Source organism: Stigmatopora argus, chromosome 16 (assembly GCF_051989625.1).
Source record: "Stigmatopora argus isolate UIUO_Sarg chromosome 16, RoL_Sarg_1.0, whole genome shotgun sequence".
In the NCBI taxonomy this organism is placed as follows: domain Eukaryota; kingdom Metazoa; phylum Chordata; class Actinopteri; order Syngnathiformes; family Syngnathidae; genus Stigmatopora; species Stigmatopora argus.
This window is the reverse complement of record NC_135402.1, coordinates 8,741,770-8,765,934: the sequence shown is the minus strand read 5'-3', so window position 1 is coordinate 8,765,934 and position 24,165 is coordinate 8,741,770. Positions and strand designations below refer to the sequence as shown.

Here is a 24,165-nt window from a genome sequence, read left to right as displayed (position 1 = left end):
TTAGGACCCAGCGGCCACCGAACAGAGGAGGCAGAAAAACTGCCTCTTTTGTTCGGTGGCCGCTGGGTCCTAACGCCCGAGTCTTTTCGTTTTGCTCCGTTTTCGACTCGAAACAAACCAATAAATAAAACGTCGGGCTTTAGGACCCGGGGGGCACCGAACAGATGGAGCATTATACAACTCGAAACGGACCAATAGGTAACAAAACCAGGCAGTCACCGAACAGAGAAAGCAGTTTTCGACTTGGTCCGTTTCGAGTCAAAAACGGAGCAAAACGAAAAGACTCGGGCGTTAGGACCCAGCGGCCACCGAACAAAAGAGGCAGAAAAACTGCCATCTTTGTTCGGTGGCCGCTGGGTCCTAACGCCCGAGTCTTTTCGTTTTGCTCCGTTTTCGACTCGGAACAAACCAATAAATAAAACGTCGGGCTTTAGGACCAGGGGGCCACCGAACAGAGGGAGCATTTTACAACTCGAAACGGACCAATAGGTAACAAAACCAGGCAGCCACCGAACAGAGAAAGCAGTTTTCGACTTGGTCCGTTTCGAGTCAAAAACGGAGCAAAACGAAAAGACTCGGGCGTTAGGACCCAGCGGCCACCGAACAGAGGAGGCAGAAAAACTGCCTCTTTTGTTCGGTGGCCGCTGGGTCCTAACGCCCGAGTGTTTTCGTTTTGCTCCGTTTTCGACTCGAAACAAACCAATAAATAAAACGTCGGGCTTTAGGACCCGGGGGCCACCGAACAGAGGGACCATTTTACAACTTGAAACGGACCAATAAGTAACAAAACCAGGCGGCCACCGAACAGAGAAAGCAGTTTTCAACTTGAAACGGACCAATAAAAATACCCCAAAAACTAGTCGGGCTTTAAGACCCGGCGGATGCTCGAAACTTTCGAGCTGTTGCCGGGTCCTAGTTATTGGTCCGTTTCCTTCCTATAACAACGTCATCACGTCGTCGTCACGCTATCGTCACGCCACTGCTGCTTCCTGTTTGGTGGCCCGACGCTTTACTTATTGGTCCGTTTCGAGCTGTCATTCAACGCTCGTATAAAAACCTTATCATTTTCCGGTTAACAGTTACTCAGTCTAATTCAGCTCAAAAACTGGCAGATACGTGTTTATATTTCTTTTTGTTCATTAAAACAGAAAATTAAATGTTTCAAGCATATAAAGTGGAGAAAATGTCAATCATTTCTAAATGTAAAAAAATGCCTTACTATTTGTCTGGGCAGAAAGACAACCTCTCTGAGCACACTGAGTACCGGTGTGAACAACATCATCATTGCTTGCTATGGGCACACACACCAGTATCACACCTGCCATAAGCAGGTGCATGACAATGACGTGTATTATACCAATACACGTCATCTTAAAAACAATGTATTTTTTGCATCTATTTTTTTGTGCATTTCACATTTCCGCCTTCAGTATTGCCACGTCTGATTCAATCCAACCCTAAATAACTATTTTATGGCTATTGGAAGAGAATTATTTCTTATAATTCTCAGTATACAACCTTTACTGCAGCTACAGCTGCGACACATAAAACGCATGAATAATAATCTCATACAATTGAAATATTATTTAGGAATACGTATATTTGCTTGTGCAGCTCACTACAGACAGTTTGGTAGCTTTGGCTAGTCCGCTCTATCAGTAGCCAATCATAGTTTGTGAAAACGATGACGTATCCCTACGCCTGCGAGAAGGTGGTGTCACCAACTCGAAATCTGATTGGTTAAAGCAACAGTTTTATCGACGCTTATTTTATGCTGCAGGGCCTGCAGAACTGATTGTGTAGGCCTCCAGGTAGATTTCTGACCCTGGCAACAAATAATGGCTGAAATGTGATTGGTTAAATGCTTAAATATGATAACATATCTGGAAGCAGCGCAACCAGGGGTAAAGCAGACAATTTGGAATTATTTAATAAGTATTCAAGGACAAAATATAATTGGCAACAGTCTGTGATTCAGATTTTCTTTTGGGCCAGCAGAGAAGGCCTTGCAAGCCCTGACGGTCCACCGCTGCTGGAACCTCAATTCAGATGAAATACAGAAAAAATATCTGTTTGTGCGAGTTAAAATTGCAACCAACGTTTCAGTATTTTTTTTAATTAAGTGCTCGTTTCATTCAAGCTTTATCATGTAAAATCTTCCAAGTATGAAACACATTCCAAAGCGACAATACCAACAGTCCATTGCCACTCAAAACTGCATTTTTTTTAAACCAGAACCCAAAAACAAACAGCAGTTAGAGGTAAAGTGTTAAATCCATCACACACACACACTAACCAAAAAAGGGAAATTGGGGGCGAAATGGGCGGAAAAAAAAAATGTTACGAAAGAAGGAATGAGGACAAAGGTTAACAATGATAAAAGCCTACCGTGGCTTTTTATAAGGAGTTTCAACATTAAGCTTTAAGACGTTCTGAAGTGGCCCCACTATTATAGTACTACCCATACTTCATATTGCACCAAATAGCGGGTCAATGTGCCAGGTCAAAAACTTTGACATGATATGGCCATCACAGCAGTCTGTCACCCTTAAAAAAAATATCCAACTGCATTCGAGCCATAAATAGGAAACGATGCGCGCTAACCGTTTATTTATCTTTAAACTTTTCTTGTGGTTCTGAGTCCAACGTTAGTGTTGTAGTTAACGTTTGTAGGCTGATGCAAAACTTCCTACACACAATGCATGTTTAACTTCATTACAATTTTCATATCCATAGTTGAAACACTACTCTGCTGGCTTGAAAATTTTGCCTTAAAAGCCCTACCTTGAATTGTGACCCCAATTTGAAAATCCACGAATTGTTCTGTCTCAACCCCATAATTTCCAAATGTAACCATGTCCTCAAACTACTTTGAAAGCTTTTTGCTTTCCGTGCCAACCATGTGTCATAAAAGGCGATTGCTGGATGTTTTGGAAGGACAATACAAACATGGATTTCACAGCTTTGTGGGGCTTCCAGGCTCTCCCTAGAGCAGGGGTTGGACTAAAGTGAAAAGAAGGAGGGGGCGCGATTCCAGTCGAAAGTAGACGAGAGGTAGCATCGGCGACTAAGCGCTGGCTGAAATCAAACCGTCTTGAAGCCCGACAAAACCCTACTATCCGGCCCCCGATACGACACCGTAAACCCCGCGCGGATACAAGCTGTTGGAGTGGCGAACTTCCCAAGCGCTGGCCGAGAGGGGAGCGAACGTGTGAGCGCGTGAGGGGGAGAAAAAGGCACAAAAGATTGGAGCTCGAGAGACAAAACTTGCTTGCGCCGAGCGGAGAGTCGGCTCGCCGCTGACACAGTGTTTCCGGGGGGCTTTGGGGGTGGGGGGTGGTCACTAGGACCCTCAGTATCGGTACAAGTCGTAAGTGCTGACCCACGAGGAGGGGAAGGCCCACGGCGGGAATTGCCGGAGGATTTCCTCCAGCTGAGGTGTCTTCTGGTCGGCCCCAAAGAAGTAGTGGCTAGAGATGGCTACCGAGATCAACCCCTCGGGGAACCCCGACGACTCCCTAGGCGGCTGGAGACAGAAAAATATACATAAATATTCATACTTGTGATTCACACATTGTATGGCCTGTATTGGTTGTATTGTAAATGATAGGGGGTGAAAGACCCACATAAGGCTGTAGGTTTTTGTCTGAGCGCAATTCTGTAACGTTTGAAGATTTTCTTGTGTATTTTATTCTGTATTGGCATTTAATGCTCTGTTGAAAGTGCAATCTTGGTGCCAATGGTCACAATGTTTTTGTATTAACACGTTTCTTTGTCTACAGCTAAATGATTCTGGAACATGTTTCTTATGCGATTACTAACAAATACTAACTAATGATAGATAGATTGATGGATTACTCAAATAATGGATAGCCAAAGCCCTACACATGTCCATTGTCAGAGAGAAATGCGATTTCTCCAATATGGGAACGTTCTAGAAAACTACTTTGTATGTGTATCATCGAAGAACATGATTTAATGCTCCAAAAAGTATTTTCGGCATAATCCCCACCCCATTAATACCTGTATCTCGAACCAGAAGGTCCAGGAGGGCGCATTGAGGCCGTGAGAGTAAAACACAAAGTACTCCCCGCTGAGGTAAAAGTGCGGCGTGCCGTCTCCAAAGGACCACGAGGAGAGACTGGCGCCGCGGTGAGGCATCAAGTACAGCGACATGTGGCTGGGCCCTGCGCGGTACGCTCCTTCAATATTCGGCGCGGCCGAGCGCACGTGCCGGCAACCTACCTTTGACATCGAAGGTCATCTTGAGAGTGCCCCAGCCGGTTTCCTCCCTGGACACGAGGCGGAAGTCCATCGGCGAGCTCGGGGAGACGTCGGCAGCGGGGAGGTACCAGTTCTTACTGGCGACGAGGCACAGAGTTAAAATAAGCGGGCGGGAGCGAAGGGGGCGGGCAGATGGCGGCGTGCGACGCACTTGCTGAGGAACTTGACGGGCAGGTACCAGGGGAAGCCGCAGAAGGGCTGATCATCGTGGCACCGGGCACGCACCGCCTCCTGGATTTGGGGCACGTGCGGGGTCACGTGCTGCATGCCCGTGTAATCGAAGCTGTTGATCCACACGCCCGAGTCGCGTGACACCACGCGGCCCTGTGCGTCGTGGAAGGTCCGCGTTGTGTGCTGCAGAACAAGGACGAGGAAAGTTTAAGATTTGCCGATTTAAAAAATGTCAAAGGTAACTGAGAGGTTTCCAGCAGGCGTACATCATGACCTCTACCGTCTCCTGCTGGTGTGGCTGACAATCAGGTGTGATCTCGTTCTCATTTAAAACCTTAACAGCATACCAGATTTGGTGTAATTTTGAACATGCTCAGGTTTCCCTGCCTCACCTGTAAGAAGACCCTCTTTGGCCGCGGGCTGTCTGGATTTCCCGAATAGGGAAAGAGGAAGCCGCAGGACACCAGCAGGAACATAACGGCAAAGATGGAGCCCAGGCCCGCCAGAATCCATTTGGTGCTCTTCACCAAGTAAATGAAGTGGAGCTGCGAGTACAACCGAGTTCACAAATGCCGAAATGAACTGCTAGGAAAAAAAATGGTAGGACACTCACGAAAAATGAAGAGAGGAATACGGTGGCCATGGTAACCAGGGCAGCCAGGACCAGCTCGGGTGGGATTTCGGTACCGCTGCGGCCCATGATGGGCGTGAAGATCTCAAAGACCACCCAAATGAGAAACAAGATGTGCAGGTAGGGCGAGGCCAGGCCCACCATGTAGAGGACGCTGTACTTGAGCGACGCGCCTGCATGAATCACATAAAATCTGAATGACGACAGATGCTCCTGAGTGGTTTGGCGTAGACACAAACGCCAAAACGCCACTGGCCTCTGTTCTTGAACTCGTTGGAAAGCAGCAGCTTGGTGGCTAGCGGAAAGGCCACCATTAGCATGGGCACGTAGGCTGAGCAGAGGCCACGCTGGGTCATCCACACCAGGCTGCAGCACCACAGCAGCAGGCTCACGTCAAAGTAGAGCTCGCCCAACTCAGCCAAGCGCACACCCTGAAACAACAGCGCAAAAGCATTTGTTGGGGGACACAAATGTGGTGTTTAAGGTGCTTAATTCAGTTCAGGTAAATCCACCTGTTTACATTCAGTACCTTATCACAATAAAACCTATACAGCAATAAATAAAAAGTGCTGGTGCAAACCAATTGCAACAGTGCCTTTAAAAGCAAGCACAAAAAATACACTGGGAACGAAGGAAAGGTAACCGAGGGGTTTCCAGCAGGTGTATAGCATGACATCTGACCCCACAGAGTTCATCAATTATTATTGAATGACTTTTAAATTAAATATTATGAATAGTTAAATAAAATTAGAGAAGCCAAGGTTTATTTTTTCAATATTTTTTTAAGGCAAAATGTACACCAATTCTGGAATGTCATTCTTTTTATTTTCTAAACCACATGATAAAAAAATCACAATAAGCCTAGCTTTTTTGTTGTTACATTTTAAGGAGGAGAAAATGCCTGTGGCAAAATTAGAAATGGTTGGCCATACGAGAGCATATTTTGTTTCTCTTGAATAAAATAGCAAATACTAGAAAAAATGTTTGGCTCTGTGTAGAAAATAGTTTCAATTAGAGCACACAAGCTTCAAAGGAGATGCCGTCTAGAAACACACAGATCACAAGAGTTGTTGTTCAACCACCCCTGCGGCAGAACTAACGTTATCTGCAACGCGATCTGGTTGTCATGCGGTATCCAAGTAACTCATGTGACCTAGTTTTAACCTTAGGGTCACTTTTTGGGGGAAAAAAAAATCCTCTTATCCTTCATATTCAACCTTGATTTAAAATGATACATTTCTTTCAAAAGATTGCAGACCAATTTCAATGACATTGAAGCTAGCCCTCCCAGTTCAAACAGACCGGATGTTGACCGATACTCACTCTGTAGTAGAGGTTCTTGGCCAGCGTGTGCACCAACACCATCTTGCCAGTGGCGACAGAACCATACAGACACACAGAAGCGTAGAAGTGGGTGTACCAGAACATGGAGCGCCCCAGCAACGTCACCAGCACGGCCACAATCAGAACCGACACAAGGGACGCCAACCAGCTGAGCAACGCCACACCCGTGGCACACGCCAAGTTCCGAACGTACTGCCCACCTGCGGCACATTGACAGAATCCATGAAAATATTTAGTGCTTTACGTAGCCAGTCTCATTGGTTCAAATGGATTGTCAATTACCATCAATAGTCCTGAAAGTGTTAATACCGTTTTTTTCTGGAGTATGAAGTGCGGATGATTTTATACTTTGGCCAAGCCTGCTACTTCTATAATATTCAAATATAAAAATGTTATACCGGCCCAACATGGAGTAAACATTAACCACATTTAGCTGTGAAAGAGCACTCTTACCTTGGTCTTACATTAGTGCTCTTACAGTTTTGACTATTTTTACATCTAACGAAAGCAGCTGAATTATAATATCAAAAAAATTGCTGAATGGAATGGTTTGATTTAATTAACATCCTATGAAGGTTTTCATTCCAATTTATGTTATTTTACCTGTACTTTACTATTGAATTTCCTCATGCATTCTTAGGCTTATTTCTCACAGTAGCTCCTGCAAACATTGTTTATGTTGAATGGAAATTAGCAGGCTGGAATTGTATTTGTCCTGTTTTCAAAGTAGCTAGATAAATCTGAACAGTCTTAAATTGTCTCTGGAGCCCAGCTGGAGAGCAGGAAGCAACTACAGCTAAGCTAAGGGGACCGTTTGTGAGCTGAGTATTACCAATAACCGTGAGCAAAAGTGGTCATTGTTGAGCTGAAGTGCTGCAAAGCTTGATAAGCTCAAGGATGCTTATATTAGCACTAGGAGTGGCACTGTAGTGGAACCTATTCAATTAATAGAAATCGCGCTTTCTTGCTGAAGTAATAGGAGCCACTGAGTTTGAGCTACTTGGTGAAAAATGGCAACAACATACAGTACATATTCCTCCAAAGATCTGACTAATATATTCCGGTGCGACTTATCTATGTTTTGTCTGACATTTTTTGACAATACAAGTCATTTTTGACTACAATAGGGTGGCGTATAGACTGGAAAATACTTTAAAATTATTTAATATAGCTACTTTGAAGCCTAGTAACATACTTTTACTGTCTTTTCCATGTCAACACATCACATGCCAAGGTCCTCAACAGTATTATTAACAATCACATGCAATTTGAAACCCACCGCGGTTGGCCGGCCGAGAGGCCTTCCTGCCCAGATAGACGAAAGTCGCCACGGCGACCATGTAGTTCAGGATGGTGCCAACGCGAGCTGGGTACGCCACCACGGTCACGCCCAGCACGTCGAAGAACACCATGTTTCCGTGGCGATACTGCGACGAGTCGGCCAGCTCCTCCGACATGAGCAGGTGCTTGAGGACGGCCAGGATGTTGTCACCTAAACATGAAAACAAATATTCAACCCTTATTTTCTGCAAAGGTGTAAAATAAAATGAAATATAAGAAAGGGGTATTTAACAAAGGTTTCCTGGTTTAGGAGTTTATGAATTACCTTTATGGCTATCCTCACTATAAAAGAAGTATTGTTATGTCATGAATCATTAAACACTAGTACAATAGAAACGTCATATACGGTAGTTAAATTTTGCAATGTGTAGTGAATGGGCAAATATTTAACTTTTAAAATGGCCAAGTGGACCAGGCCGTTTAAAAATTGACCTAACGCAAAATAAATCTATAAATAAAACATTAGCCAGGAAATCTGGCAAGGAAAGGATCTGTAAGGATAGGTCTGATAGATGTTTTTTTATTTTTAGATGGTAATCGGAGCTCAGTTTTTCTCTTTTATGTTAGGATTTTTAATGATAGGATCCTCATTTTCACGCCTACGGTTGAAAAAAAAATCAACCCTATGAAAATAAGTTAAAAAAGCATATGGCTTCTGTAATCATAATTTTGCACAAATAGTAATAACAATGGTAGGCTAGCGAGAATAAACTTCAAAATGAGCGAAAAATTTTAAAATCGGCGTTAAAACTTAATAATATCCTGTTTCCAATTATTAAGATTTTCACATTCTATTCTCTTTCCATTATATCTTGGAGAGCTGGCAGTACACGTCAGTAGCGATAAAGGTAGTAGATGTTCAAATCAAGTGAAGTGGGAGTGGCTGGGAGTAATTGCTCAAAACGATTATTCGGTTAAAGCCGACAATGGCAGCTTTGAATAGTTTTGCCCACCCGTGATGTGGTGCTCGAGTACGGCGCTCTGTGGGAGACAATCTTTTTTTTTTCTTTTTTGAGGCACCACAATCCTACACCCTCGCACAATAATGCACTTATTGTTCCCATGGCCACAATTGGCTCAGCAGCAAAGTTGTGCTTTTTAACTCATTGGCTGCCACTGATGCCATTGCCACATATACATCCATATATACATTTTATTTACATATTTATTTTACCTCTTCATTGTGTATGGTGTCGTGAGTGCAGCTTTTAGTCTGGAGAATGTTATATGTGCATCTTTCAGTGCATGCCAGATAAGGAGATTAAAAAAGTGCTGAACTGTATGAAAAAATTATCTAGTAAAATTAAGTCAACATAAAGTTTACTCCGCTTTGTTAAAGTTGATTATTCGTATTAAGCTAGCATTAGGCGGACCGACTTTAAGACCCAAATGGTCGGATTGACCATCTGTGTTATTATACAATGTTTCATTATTTTGGCTGAGGGTTCCATTTTTGCAAATCACTTTTAACTAGGAGGAGCTTGAAGCACAAGGGGGTGGGGGGCTTTTACACGGTCCCACTCTCATAAGTGACAAAGACTCACCGCCAGCTCAGCGGTTATTGATTCAGAGTTGCTGCAAACCTGCTCTCTGTATGGAACCTATGAGGATTCGGTCTGCCGTGTCGTACTTTGTATGGTAGATGAAACCGTTCTCGATGAAAGCCAAGTCAATACCTGCAAAAAAAGAAATAAATCTTATGGACAAGCAGTTTTTTTTTGTAATAAAAAAAAAATCATAATAGATGGATATCAAGTTAAGGGGACATTAACATATTTTAGAAAAGCATTTTTTTTCTTTAGTGCAGAGCCGTAGTAGCAAGAGTGGCTTCCACTTACGAGTTTCAACGTGCATTTTCACATTTTTAGGAACTTAAAAAAATGTTTTTTTTCAATAATTAACAGCAGAAAAAAAAATCGCGAAGTAGTGAATTCTTGATAATCGGGGGATTAATGCATGTCTTGTCTTTGTACCATATTCATGAAATGATAAGGATTTTTTCCCCAGCACAGATTAAAATGCATAAAATATGTATAAACATTCCAGTATTCTGGGGAAGGTGATACAAGATATGATTCCTTATGAATACAATGTTTGGAAGTCAGTGTCATTACCTGGGATGTTCCCAAAGTCCCTGTAAATGCGGAAGTCCGTGTCAGAAGGGATGATGCCGCTCTGGAAAACCTCCTGACCCACAACGGATGCAAATGGGTGTTTGGCAGCATGCACGTATGCCTGGACCAGCCACGGATTCTCTGGGCCTGTTGTGACCAAATGCACATTGCTGTTATGTTTGTTTGGTCACTTGGTGCGATATTCGTTAACACCAACAGGGTATGACAAGCATGTAGGGGTGAAGCGGTTCACAGTTTACTGTTAAACCGTCATCACCAGATATATATGGTGATTGTGATTTATGTCCACCTCTCTCGACTTTTTACATACGAATTGAATGAAAGAATCTTGTCAAAGAGAGTTTTAAAAAAGACAGACGGATCAACAACTACTGAAATTATAAAATAAAAATATTTTTTGTAACAGCTTGCCTCTCCATATAGTTCAAACCAATGACATAAGGGGATGTAAGGATCCAACCGAGGTTGTAGGACACGGTGGAAAACAGTAATGGAGACTCGTTGTCTTTAACGTGTGAGGATTTGGAATATGAAATTGAAACTAGGTCAAAGAAGGAACTAAGTCCTGAACATACAACTAACAACTAAATCACCGCTGGCAACAGCAATGAAACAAGACGAATGAAATAGCCTACCTTCCGCTACATCAATTCCGGCAACCACTGTAGCTGATTGGCCAAGAGCGAAATGGGATAGAAACTATGTTTTACACTTTTTTTCGTTCCTTTTAGAATGAAAAGGACTATATGTTTTGTTTCAGTAAACTCCAATTTTTCAAATTTAGTAAAAGTACTCCCCTGAGGTGATAGTGGGATACTATATTACATTATATTATATTATATTTAGGCTCTCTGTTAGAATGCCCTTTTATCTAGCCGAGTGCAACAAATGGGTCACATACCTGTTTGGAAAACAACTTCTTTGCCTCCAACGCCTGCAGCCTCCAGGTTAATGAAAGCCCTCACCTCTTTAGCCCACGGGTGCTGCGTGATAAAGCCGTGGCTGGCCTAATATAGGAGAAAAAAATAGATTTGGACAACTTCTCAAGCCTGGCGAGTATTTACAGACAACCTTTACCTGTAAAATATTTTCCTCCGCCCCGTTAAAGAGGAAAATTACACCATGGCGAAGAGGAGTTGAAAGGTTGGCCAGCGAGTGGAGGACCTCCAACATAACTGCGCAACTCACGGCATCGTCACTTGCACCTGAAGACAAGGACAAAATGTTAATAGCCTGGTGTCACATAGCTCAGACAAGTCCATTATTTGTTACTAAATAGCACTTTGTTTGGTTTAAAATAATAATAATTTTAGAGTAAATTGATTACTATAATGCGTCTAGGAAAGGCTTTAAAGTTTAAAAACCCAGAACTATACAATGAATTTCACAAAGAAATATATAAATATTTGTCTAAAATTTTCAAATTTAACAGATGATAAAATTTTGGGAAAATCTAGTGTCCAAGCATGGAGCTTTCGTTTCAGTTTTTTTTTTTTTAAATGGTTCCATCATAAGAGTATTTGTTTTTTGTAATTTAGTTATTGCGACCAATATTGCATCACTGACAAGGCTAGACAAAAGATGAGCTTTTTGATTTTTTACATTTTTTTTCTTTATTTATATATATAGTATTTATCTTTTTAGAATTTTTTTTATATTGTTAAAACAGTTAAGTTCATCTTTATACATGTCTACTTCCGCACCATCAGCGATCATTGCCATAATGTGTAATATAATACACCTATAAATTAAACAAATCTATTGCAAACGTTACTGTAAATAAAAAATGGGGAGCTCAAACTGTTAGTGAAAAAAAAATTACTCACACGTCATAGCATTACACCATTTTATGCTAAATGTCCTTCATTACCATAATACATAGCTTTCATTACCGTGTAATGGAGAGACCTTTTGCAGTCATAAAAGATGAAATTGAAATTAGAGGAAAATAATAATAACATTACAAAAAGGAACATGGAGAGAACATAGAGCTCAAACTGTTGATGAAAAAAATTACTGAGTGGAGTCATCAATCATGACTCATCATAGCATTCTGTTATTTTAAAATAGCTTTGGTAAATGTCCTTCATTATGCATAGCTTTCTTTACTGTGTAATGTGGAGACCCTAAAGAACAATTGATTGAAATCATTATAAAAATATGAATACGAATTCAAGAAAGAATATGTGATACTTCTGAATAAATAGGATTGTTGCTAATTGTTATAACAGAATATAGTAACTCTTTATTATTGTATATTGTTTTTCTACCATATAGTACGGTACAAAATAGCACCAAAGTGGACTCAGAAATGAAAACCATAATCCTTGAGAAATCTCAACAATTGGGAAACGACAAAGACACGCCATTCGATATCAACGGGAAGTTCTAGTGATAAAAACAAAACAGGAATAAAAAGGAGCGGGCTATGTGAGAAAACACGCTAGGAATGCATTAAACTGGTGGGGCTCCGGCTCCGGTTGCATTGTGTTGCTGACAGTGAAAAAAAAGGTGGAGGGCCCAACCCGTAGGAGGCAAAGAACAGGGCATGTGATGCAGAAAGATTAGACAGGTCAGTGTCAAGGCACGGCTATGCCTGGGATTTCTTTGGACAAAATGTTTCTTTTTTTGCTCCAAAGGCCTAATCATGTGGTCCGGCTTTGTGGATTTAGCGGTTAGGTGTCTGTCTAGAGGAGAGTCAACATCCCTCAAATGAGTAGCGTTAATCCTCAGCACCCAAACACTGAAATGGGACTTCAAACTAGCCACTCTATTAAATAAATTATTATATTTGGGGATTAAAGTGAAACAGAATCATCTGAATGATTTTTTTTTATTAAACCGTGCCATTACTAAATTTTGCGAGGGAAAAAGCAAAGGTAACCGAGGGGTTTCACCCGTGACCGGACGATTCGCCGAAAGACGTTTGGCCGACGGACAGTTCACCGAACGGACGTTTCGCCGAAACGGGATTCGCGCGCTCGCCCCGCCCCCGGATCGTGTGGGTACGTCTTTTTCAACCTCGGCCCGCGGGCCATATATGGCCCGTTTCAGATAACATTCATTTAGGAATAACAAGGGCATGTACTGCCCCCTGCTGGACATATTTCTAAATACAAGTACGTACTACAATGCGCTGCCAATTTTTATATTTTTTATTTTTATCCTTGCATTTAAAGTAGTAGCCATTTGGAAACACAATGTAATTCATCAAAGCTGGGGATTGATGTCTGACACTGAGAAAAAACAACACTAGAAGACTTATGTGAAATTCTAAGTGCCTTGGACAGACTAGAGGGCTTAGAGAACAATACCTGAAAATGCCATGGAACACACTTACTTCTAGTTTAATTTTAAATAAATTCCGATTATTTTAGGAAATATACATTCAAAATGATTTGCTGAGAAACTTAATTCAAAGATTAATCTCAACATTTTCTATGCTGGTGTAAATTTTCTGGAGTAGGATTTCTGGATTTACAATTTCATTACAGTAGTACTTACTGTTACTACTACTTTATTTTCTCTATTTCTTCTGTCACGTAATGTTCTGCGTGATCTCCAAATGGCTACTACTTTAAACACAGGGATAAAATAAAAAATGTAAAAAAAAAATGGCAGCACATTGTAGTACATACTTGTATTTAGAAATACATGCCCTTGTTATTCCTAAATGAATGTTATCTGTAACGGGCCGTATATGGCCCGCGGGCCGAGGTTGAAAAACATGTACACACGATCCGGGGGCGGGGCAAGCACGCAAATCCCGTTTCGGCAAAACGTCTGTTCGGCGAAATGTCCGTCGGCCAAACGTCCGTCGGCGAAACGTATTTCAGCGAAACGTCCGAGTACCGGTTTCACCATATTATTATCGCCATCTGTTGGACAAAGACAGGTTTTACATCTCCCATTATACCGGCTGCCGAGCGGACTTTTTCACCGGCGGAGAGCAGCTTTTCACCGGGATTTGGTCATAAAAGTGAAGACTTCGAGTATAACGTGTACTCCAACTTGCAATTTTGCGCGTTATACTCGAATAAATACAGTACATACTGATTTCTATCCCCTCCTGCTGATGAATTTCTGTCGCTGGGACGAAAAACTTTAACCCGTTTTTTTAAAGTGAATATCACAAAGAACCCAGTACTGCAATTTTCAAATGTTTTTAGTTCCACATGTCATGATTCAAGGATTCAAAGTACTTGGATCCATTCCATGCAGTACTTCATCAAAATCTTCAAGAGAATTTAGCAGCAAAGTGTATGAAAAGTAAAACACTAATATTTCATTTGGCCAGACTTTGCCCATCCACAAAACTGTTAGACAAAAAAATTATTTCTAATTACTGAATTTTGTTCACAATCACGTCGTCTTGGTGAAATGTTTCGTTGGTCAATTCATTTTTGCATTTCTTCATGAATTCATTCATTGGAGTTGCATGAAAAATGATTAGTTTTTCATGCCAACACAAGGACACAAATTCCTTGTAAGCGTTATATCCTTTTTCTTAGGAGTTGAACATTTTTACTTGTGTACAAGAAAATATTTTCTCAGGAAATCAGTGCGTTGTCAGGCCTTGTGCCACTTCCTGCTCCACACCTTAAGGATTTCCCTCCCTCAAATGAGCGAGCACACATGCAATACACGCCGACAAACAAATGAATGAACGCGATTCTCTGCAAACGAAGTGGGTGCAGGGTACTGAGTAAGAAGGACATTGCTTTGTTGAAGTGGGGGAAGGAAGTTGCCGTCGTAACACTCAAGGACAAAAATTCCTTGAAATATGTATATATTTTTTCTTTCATCACACAGAACTCGTCTTCCAACAAACTGGTCAGTAAATGGCAACCAAGATTGACATCTAGATCAGACAGTATGCAAATTCATCAAGTGTGAATAATCATAGGTCTTGAAATAACAAAGTACATCAGGAGTTTCACACCACCAGATGGAAAGGCTACTTGTTTTGACTCTAAACATTGGGACCTGACTAGTATGAATACAAAGCTGCGGCACTGTTATGATAACATTTGCAGCATATCTGGGGGTTCAGACCAAATAAAAAGACCAAAACTGTTTCTGGGCAGTTGGGGAAAACTGTTAAAGCAAGATTCATTCCAATATTGAAGAGTTGCTGGAGGTTAAAAGTAAGTTTGGGGGTTCAATTTAAGAGAAATGAACAGACAACACCATCATATGCATGGTTGTGGTAAAGAATATTGTTTGCTAAATTGAACAAACAGAATTTCATTTTGCTGGCATGAAACAGTGCAGAACATTTTAATGAAAACCAGAATTTCCAGTAAGTGGCCGTCGTTGGTGTGAGCTAACGTTTTATTAACGCCAGTACTATTTTAGCCAATCAAATGCAAATACGCCAGATTATCCGCGCTTCCTTGTGATGCACGTAACACCCATTATTATAGCGGTGTCTAAAGTACAGCCTGTGGGCCAACTGTGACCTGTTGCCGAGTTTTTATTGGCCTGTGGGAAATTATTAAAAATATTTTTGCATAGGAAATTGTGACAATATAAGTATATAGTTTACCCAAATAAGAGTAGTTTTCTTTAAATACTGTAAATATAAATATATAAAGGGCGATTGATAATTACCTCTCTATGTTCAAATACTTAACATTTATTCATAAAATTTAAAGCCCTACAAAGATGGCTACAAGAACATTTTCAGTTAAAAAGAAAAGTTAAAGTTTGAAAACCTGTTATTCAAGTTGAAAGATATTCTAGGAAATTGAAAGGCAGACATTCTCAAGTTGAAGAGAAGACAACTGAGAATCGCAAAGCCTAAGACATCAAATCAGTTTACCGTATTTTCACGACTATAAGGCGCACATAAGTCTTACATTTTCTCCAAAATAGACAGGGCGCATTATAATCCAGTGGGCTTTATATATGGACCAATACTAAAATTGTTATCACGATAAAATAAAATAAATCAGTCGATAGGATACACCATCTCTCACAACTACGGAAAGTAGCCCCCGACTCTACTATTTTCCCCGTAGAAAAAGTACTGCGCAGTCACTGCTGGGATATGTAGTTCTTTTGTCAATACACCCAATGGATTGTGGCCTGTATACATAGACATCAGCACAGCTTGACGAAGGGTGGCAGGCAGCGCCGAGCTAGTTACGCTAGCTACTAGCTAGCTACTATTTGCGAATGGATTGTGGCCTGGCGATCGGCATCAACACAGCCTTGCAAAGCATGGAACACAGCCCCGGGCTAGTTACGCTAGCTACTAGCTAGCTACTATTTGGGAAAAGATTGTGGCCTGGCGATTGTCTGGGCCTGCTTCCGGTAGCCAGCGCTATTACGGTTCGATATTCATATATACTATATATGCTTCTAAAAAACGGTGCGTCCTTTGTGTGTTTAAAATACAGAAATAGCACTCGTTACCGACACTGCGGCTAAAGATACGATGCGCCATATAGTCGTGAAAATATAGTATTTATTTATACGATCATGACCAGCCTCCCCAGTCAAAAAAATTGGACGGTTTCCAATCCTCTTTTTAACAAATCAAAGTGTAAGGAGTGTTTTTCTACCTGGACTGTTGGCCACGCTGTCAAAGTGGCAGTTCGCCAGCATAAAATGCTGCGAGCCACCTTTGGGCTCAAGGCGCACGACAACGTTGGTGACACGGTCATAGAAGCTGGTGAAGCCCCCCAGGAAGCCGATGGAGAAGGAGCCGGTGGGCCTCTGCACATCCACGCTGAGCTGGTGCATGCCCTGCGCCGTTGTGGCACGGATATTTTCAATCTGCTCCAACAGGTAGTCCACCGTCAGCACCTCGTTCTCATGGCTGCCCACTGGCCTTGGCCCCACGCTGGTGATGCGTTCCAGGTGCTGCCTGCACACAGATACAGTGGTACCTCGTGATACAACATGCTCGTCATATTCGATTAAAATTTCGTGATGCGACCAAGCCAGGTGGCCATGACATGAGACGGTTTATCATTGTAGCGCACTGTCTTTTTTTGCCGCATCTCTTTCGTGTATAACTACTATATCTACGAGGATTGACTTGTTGTCTCTCCCCTCCGCGAAATGAGTCTAATTTTACATATATTAAACACATTTTATTACTATTAAACCACTCGTTATTTATTCCTTTGTCAATATATGGCGAATTAGAAGAAATAAAATTTTTTTCAAATCCAACATCCTGTTTTTGGTGTTTTTTCAGAGGGTTGGAACTAATTAATTTGTTTTCAATTCATTTCAATGGGAAACGTTCGCTCGAGTCACGAAAAGCTCGACATACGATCTCAGTCTCGGAACGCATTACGATCGTATGTCGAGGTACCACTGTATATATATCAATATTGGTTAGGACAAAGAAGCAAGCATTTATGTTAATGTGAAGAGGTGTGCTCATCATGTGACTAACTAAAGTTAAACTCTGTAAAACGCAGCAAGTTATAGATTAAGCCAATGTGCCTTAATTTATTAATTTCCTAAACTCTCTGGTTCGAGAATTCATAAAAACAAATCAGAATTCTGGAAGTTTTTAACATTATTGCAGGGGTTATTTTATGGTTCTTGTGTAAATATCATGCGAATTATTGATTAACACGAGGCTACACTAGTCATGAGTGGCTAATCGGTACATTAGCAAATAGAATTCATGAACTCCTTACTGAAGTTACATTGTGAATGCTAGATGGGGGGCTTGTTAGCATAATTTGCTTTCTTTTGAGATGTTTTATAATAAATTTTGTTTTTATCAAGCACTCGTGATTTCAATGTCAGTGAAAATAGGTTAAAAGCAATATAAAAATGTAAGAAGTTGATTTAAGCGTTTAATTCGTTTATTAATACATATTTACATAGGGGTCGACAACTAATCCAGGTAGGGAAAATTGTAACCACCTGACCTCCACAGAGCCAGTGAGGTACATTAATCCTTCTGGCTCAAAGTAGAAAATATTTCTACTTTTGTCACATGGCTCCAAAGCCGGCCTGAGTTGCCAAAATGAAATGGAACAGTCTTGATTTTTATTTGATTGAAATCAGGAAACTTTGGTCAGTAAATAAAGATAGCTTCTAATTTTTGCAGGTTTACTGAAAAACAAAAAGAACATTCAAATGACAAAACCGGAGTCTGTACAATGGGAATTATCCTCTGAGCAAAAATAATCAATAAAGGTTCATGTATTAGATACTATGCTACAAAATCACTCACGAAAGACATTTTATGGCATTCTGGATTTTTTTAAATTAATAATTAATTTTAATTTAGTGTTCGTCCACCCTACCGTGCATTTTTAGGAATTTCATTGCATTATTTTTTTTTAATATTCCCATTTATGTATGTAAAATCATCAACTAAATTTCTACTTAGTTTTCCAAATAGTTTTACCATGTCAAGCTTTGACTCTTGAGCTAAGAGGCATTGTTTAAGTAATTAGCTCCATCTAGTGTTAAAGCTGAGAACTCCAACAGAATGTAGGCTGAACTCAAGCTTCTTGCGATGGCCATATGTAATGATATTTTCATAATTTTCTGCGGGCCAATAAAAACGGAGTAGCAGGCACCCCACGGGGTGTAGTTAGTACACCCATGATTTAGAGCCACACAAAGTATCACATAATCTACTCACCTACGAAAAACTCGACATACGATCGCAGTCTCGGAACGGATTACGATCGTATGTCGAGGTACCACTGTAGTATTGGTCGATCTCTAATTTGCATGCCCTCTCTCAGCAAAGACTACAGTGAACACTACACTTTATCAATTGAAATAATTTGATTGTAATTATACTTAACAGTAGTGCAACACAACACTTTGTTCCGGATCCCGTTCTGGTCAAAACATGTGTTAATGTTGTTCCTCAATAATGCAACGGCTGCAGGTAATTGTACTTTGCAGGTGGTTTCGATGCGGGTGTATTGAGTGGGGAAAACACGGTTAGCCGGACCGTTAGCCGGCATGAAAGCTGCAATTTGAGGGTAAATCACCTGGCTCTGCCTGCATCGAACTCCCCGCTCGGTTTTCCGATGACGAGTTGTTGGAGAGATAGGTGAACGAGTCCCCACAAAAGCACGAGAAACAGGCACACCAGCGAAGTTGCCAGCCCTTCTCGGAGCAAGCACAAGCTGACGTCGGGCTTCCTCTTCATTTCGCTGCCGCTGTTCCAGCCATTGTTGTCCTCCCCGAAGCCGCCGCGGCCCGATGTTCCGAATGGTGGCTTTATTCTTCGGACGGTGGTGTCACTCTCCATTTTAAGACCCAGCGGCACATTAGTTGCAGGCGTCGCTCACAGGCGTCGCTGCTTTTCGAGTTTTTCCCCCTTTCTCCTTCCGGGATAGCAGACGGGATGCGAGGAGGGACAAACGACGTAATGGGGCGGGGCTACGGTGGGGAAAAAAAGTTCAACGTCAACACTTGCCAGAAGCCGGCCGATTGCGCTATTTTGAAAGATTCGTGGCGTGTTATTAAAATATTGGGCTACTTTGAAGGAAAAAAAGTAGTTGGGTTTGGAAGAAACCGGGATAGTTTTGAATTTGTAATAGTTACAGTCACTCTTAGAGCTAAATCTCAAATTCAGCTGTATCCAAACTGCAGCAAACTATCAAAATATAATTGAATATGTGACGGCGGACTGCTATTTAATATGAATAACCACTACTATACATTTAGTAGGGATTCAGCAATGATGAATCAACGAAGGTTTGAAACTAGACAAAACAGTGACATCTGGTGATGTTCTGTCAGAATATCATCTGCTTCAATTATCCTTCCTGTTTTACTAAACAGTCAAAACGACACGCAAAGCAATTAGGGTTACATTATGTGAAGTATTATGTTACGTTGAGAATAAGCGTATGACAAGAGGGGTATTTTTTAAAACAAGGATATGAGAGAAGTCTTGTGCTTTTGTTTTGTTCAGTACTTTTCCACGCAACGTAGTCGAGCGAGCATTTCCGCTCGTTGTCAATGACATCTATTTTTCGAACAAAAGACGTGCATGATGCGCCAGGATTTTGTGACACAGTAAATTGGTGACGGGAAAAAATCGTTTTCTGTCTCTTGAAAATATTTCTTTAAAAGATTGAAGGAAGAAATTTCCCACGTACATAATAGCATCGTTAGCATTTTACATCCCGTCATCAGAGGCGTAACACTCAACGATGTTTCGTCAGCGGGATCCGCTTATGTCCCTACAAAAATAAAACTTATTTCAATGACATGTTGTAATAATCTTGCCAAAGAAATGTGTTGATTAGTGAAGATAATAACCGTAATAATTTAGGATTAATTATAATTATTTTTGTTGCATAGATTACGTTTTTTTTAAGTAACAAGAAAGTGTTTTTACTTTACTTTGACAACGGATATCTTAAAAGGGAAGTGTGTCAACGCTCGCCAGACACTTTGACTTGTCACCCAGCAAACAAGTTCGCTTTACTGTGTTCTTTATCGGTCACAACTAGCATAGAGGGAGGAAAGCAGCAGTCGATCGCTCGTGTCTCTACCCGAGGCCGGATGATAAAATCCAACCTCCAGCGGATCCTAAATAGTCATTGCTTTGCTCGAGAAAAGGAAGGAAAACAACAGCCCACCAATACCATGGCGGATTTAAGTAGCGGTATTTGTGACATGATTGCGAAGTAAGTAAGCAAGTGGGCTTTAGCTCTCGTGAGCTAAGGATGCTAATACTGAGTGGGGGAGGGGGTCATCCTTAAAGGTTTATTTACAGTAAATAATGTGGGAATCGAGATCATTTGTAGGCTTCTGATTTTGATGTTGGAAAAGGGTTGTTAAATCAACATCTACGGCGGAATATGGTTTAAGCTTCATGCTCGTTACCATCTTCGATTAGATCAAGCGTTTTCCTTTCCGTCCAACGCTATTTTGATGGCGACGTTTCAGTTTCCCGATTAAAGCTTTTAAAACACCTTCGTTGTTTAGCCCAAGTGCGTCACTAACACATTTAATACGATCTTCCGCCACATATGCTTTACATTTCCTAAACTATTATTTGAAATCTAGGACCCGGCATTGGGTGAGATTTCAAATACTTTTTTTTAACTTTTGATTTATTGAACGTTGTGAGCCACGTCAGTCTCGTGAGAAGTGACAGGTTATGTAAGACAAAGCTCTGCTTGTTATGACGTCTATTCGCGTAATGACGTCACATTGCGTAATGACGTTACTGTAGCTCGCCTCGCATGTGTGAACGCAGGGGGTAGAATATTGCAATAATGTATATTTATAGTTACATGACTGAAACAAACAAGTAGAACAACAAAGTCATAACCGGGGTAGATCAATTCACCACATAATTTTTTATAAAATATAAATGCATTTATGTAAAAAAAAAAAACTGCAATTCTAGTTTCCTACATTGATTACAAGATGGTGTCAAGTGTTGACCCATAAAATAATTACATTGGTCCCAACACTAACCCTGATTTTCTGCGCCCTCCTTGCAGTCTGTCAACGCACTGTAGTAGTAGTAGTACCCGTGGCCCGGGGCCTCTGTGGTGCTCCTGATGCCCCTCTCCCACCCCTGAAGATCCCAGGTGGGCGAGGGAATGGCACACGGGATCACGCTCCTGCAGCTCGGTTGCTCCACTCGGTAAAGTCTTGATCCCCCCCCCCCCCGAAAGTAGTCCCCCTTCTAAGATGTCCCCCGCACCTCCCGCCAGGACTTGAAGTTGACCGTCAGCGAGGAGCCGGAGGGCAGCGGTCGCCCCGGGATACTTCACTTCCAAAGTCGTCCCACCGTCAGCAAGACAGTTCAATGGGACGCTGTCGTGAGCAGCAGCGCTCTTTACGTGGAGATCCCTCTCGACCCGCTGCCCGAAGGCAGCAAGGAGAGGTGAGAACATTGCTTAAGAAAAACAATTTGTCCTAGTATTATTATACTTCAGTCGCAGTATAGTGAAGTCATGGATTATAATGTCCTAGGATTAAAATCGTATTCTTGCGAGATTAGTCGTTTTGCTGCTTTATTTTACATCAAAATGTGTGGGTGTCCGGTCAGACATTTTTCCAATGTATTTATACTAAACTACTTTTGGCGTAACAAGGTTAAAGTCCTTGTATTGCTATTACGTTACGTTAGTGGTTCTGGGAAAGTGGACTTTAAAACATTTGCCAATATAAAGAGCATCATAACAAAGAGCATTTGGCGACATGTGATAGTATAGGAACAATACAAATATGAAATGGAGAAACAAGCAAATTATTATTTCCTTGTCCACTAGAGAGCAGTGTATATCTTCGGGAGTTGCGTAATAGTATCGATAATAGTATTGAGAGGGTTTTAAAAGTCCAAATAATATTAAAAAGACTCCATAAAAACCACAGTCTATATATTAAAGGTATTCGCCTATTGCGGAAAGTCTTGGAACCTATTAACCGTGATAAATGAGGTATTACTGTATATCACATATACATAAATGCATGTCACCAGGCAAAAAGGTAGTTAGTCCCATTGTCACCATTTTAGTGTTGTCAGTGCTTTGCTTGAGTATAAAATAAGTCTTTTGTCTGCAGTTTAGTATCTTTGCTGGAATACGCTGAAGAACATCTGAAAGTAGTCAGCGTGTTTGTCTGCTTCTACAAGAACCGGGATGATCGTGGTACGTATAAATACCTGGCCTCTGCATATTGTAAACAACAAATTCAACATTGTCTTATAAAACGATTTTTTTTTTTTGCTTTTAATCAGTCTGTTTACTGAAGTGTGCTTTACGGTCCCAAATTTTTTTATTGGTAATCTGGGATTAAATTTTTTTGTGATTGTGTAAATACACTACCAGACTGTTTTAAGATCAAAATGTTTGTGTATGCACTATTTACCTTTTTTGTTGTTGTTTTTTTGTAGCCAAGCTGGTGCGTACGTTCAGTTTCCTGGGCTTCGAGATCGTGAAACCGGGCCACGCCCTCGTCCCACCTCGACCTGACGTTCTCTTCATGGCATACAATTTTGACAGGGACTGTTCCGACGAGGATTAGACCCTCAGGCTCTCATTCTGCCCCTTTTCTTGTTTTTTTTTTTGTGTTTGTTCTCTCCTGAGTTCCCTTTGGTAAGAAAGGAAAGTTTGGCTTCAGCTTTAGTGTTAGCTGTCCGTTAGTAGCTCTGCTTTGTTTACTCATGGAATCATTCCATTGTTTGAATGTACAACACACAAAAAACAGGGTTTTTTTTGTTCTACCATTTGTTTTTAAAATATATACATAATTATATAAACACACACGGTACTGCAGTGACAAAATGGATATCATGTTCGAATATTTCAGGGGGACCACTTGAGTAGCACGACATTACCTTCATTTATCTTAATAGCCCTGTTGATCGGTACTTATTAATAGTTGGATCATTTTAGTGAAAGGCAGGAAGGGAAATGTCCAAAGGGCTTTTTTCTTTGCTTAAATTTGACATGTAAATTGCATTATTTTCAGGTTTTGGCATTTTGATGTGAGGGGGGCTGATCTGATTGGACTGAATATTGCTCTCTATATTCTGTTTGTGTTCATTTGGCATTTAGTGTTTCTGTATACCTATTGTGCTTCTCTTATAATAAAACAAACTCACAAATATGTTTCTTTTTTATAGAGGTGGCATTCAAATAAATGCTGGGAATTGGCCGGCAAACTGGGGGAAAAAAACATTTTCCAACTGCATGAAAATTCAGTCTGCAGTCTAAGTTTCTGTACTATTCCGGTAAGGTGCTTGTTGCCACTGACTGCAATGGATTGATTATTAACTGACATAACGTCAATTGCAGTAAATGATGAGGTGTACTGCTAAATCAAAATTAGATTTTTTTTCCCCAATTAAACTTGTATTTTCTGACATTTTAGGGAACAAATATAGGACAAAATAAGTCCCTTATCAGAATCATGCTCTTAGTGATCGTGCGCGGTCGATTGGTCGCCCCGACCGTGACAACGGGCGACTAAAAGACCGGCGACAAAACAAGGTAAAACAACACGGTCTACGCATCAATAAAAGCCAACAATGGCCATGAGCAGTTTCACTGAGCCGACGTGTGAGTGTATAAGAGTTTGTATGTACATGCGTTGTCCCTTTAAGAAGCTACGTCTTAACAAGTTCAACAAAAAACAAAAGTCTGGGAAATTTGGAGCTTTTCTTTAGCCTAATAATTACTAGGGCAATAAGTATGACTAAGTAGTAATTCGCAGTTTGTATTTAGGGAATTTGAGCAACAATTTAAATGGTAATTATCACTTACCTTCCGGGCGACCAAAAGACCG

At 41.0% G+C, this 24,165-nt stretch overlaps 2 protein-coding genes across 2 annotated transcripts; one reads left to right on the top strand and one right to left on the bottom strand.

The window, feature by feature from the left end:
• Positions 1-2,593: 2,593 nt before the first annotated feature.
• On the bottom strand, positions 2,594-19,276 carry ermp1 (endoplasmic reticulum metallopeptidase 1). The gene is made up of 15 exons (XM_077622624.1): positions 18,894-19,276; positions 16,476-16,780; positions 10,984-11,111; positions 10,808-10,913; positions 9,886-10,032; positions 9,355-9,447; positions 7,710-7,922; positions 6,410-6,630; positions 5,343-5,517; positions 5,069-5,259; positions 4,848-5,000; positions 4,436-4,638; positions 4,246-4,361; positions 4,024-4,187; positions 2,594-3,526 (listed from the first exon to the last, which is right to left on the bottom strand). Exons 1-15 carry the CDS (start codon positions 19,154-19,156, stop codon positions 3,353-3,355), a joined length of 2,652 nt encoding a protein of 883 aa, XP_077478750.1. The 5' UTR covers positions 19,157-19,276; the 3' UTR covers positions 2,594-3,352.
• Positions 19,277-20,298: 1,022 nt separating this feature from the next.
• On the top strand, positions 20,299-23,485 carry oaz1b (ornithine decarboxylase antizyme 1b). The gene is given in 6 exon segments (XM_077622621.1): positions 20,299-20,546; positions 21,372-21,429; positions 21,431-21,517; positions 21,588-21,760; positions 22,441-22,526; positions 22,772-23,485. Coding segments are annotated over 6 exon segments (660 nt in total). The 5' UTR covers positions 20,299-20,421; the 3' UTR covers positions 22,903-23,485.
• Positions 23,486-24,165: the final 680 nt, after the last annotated feature.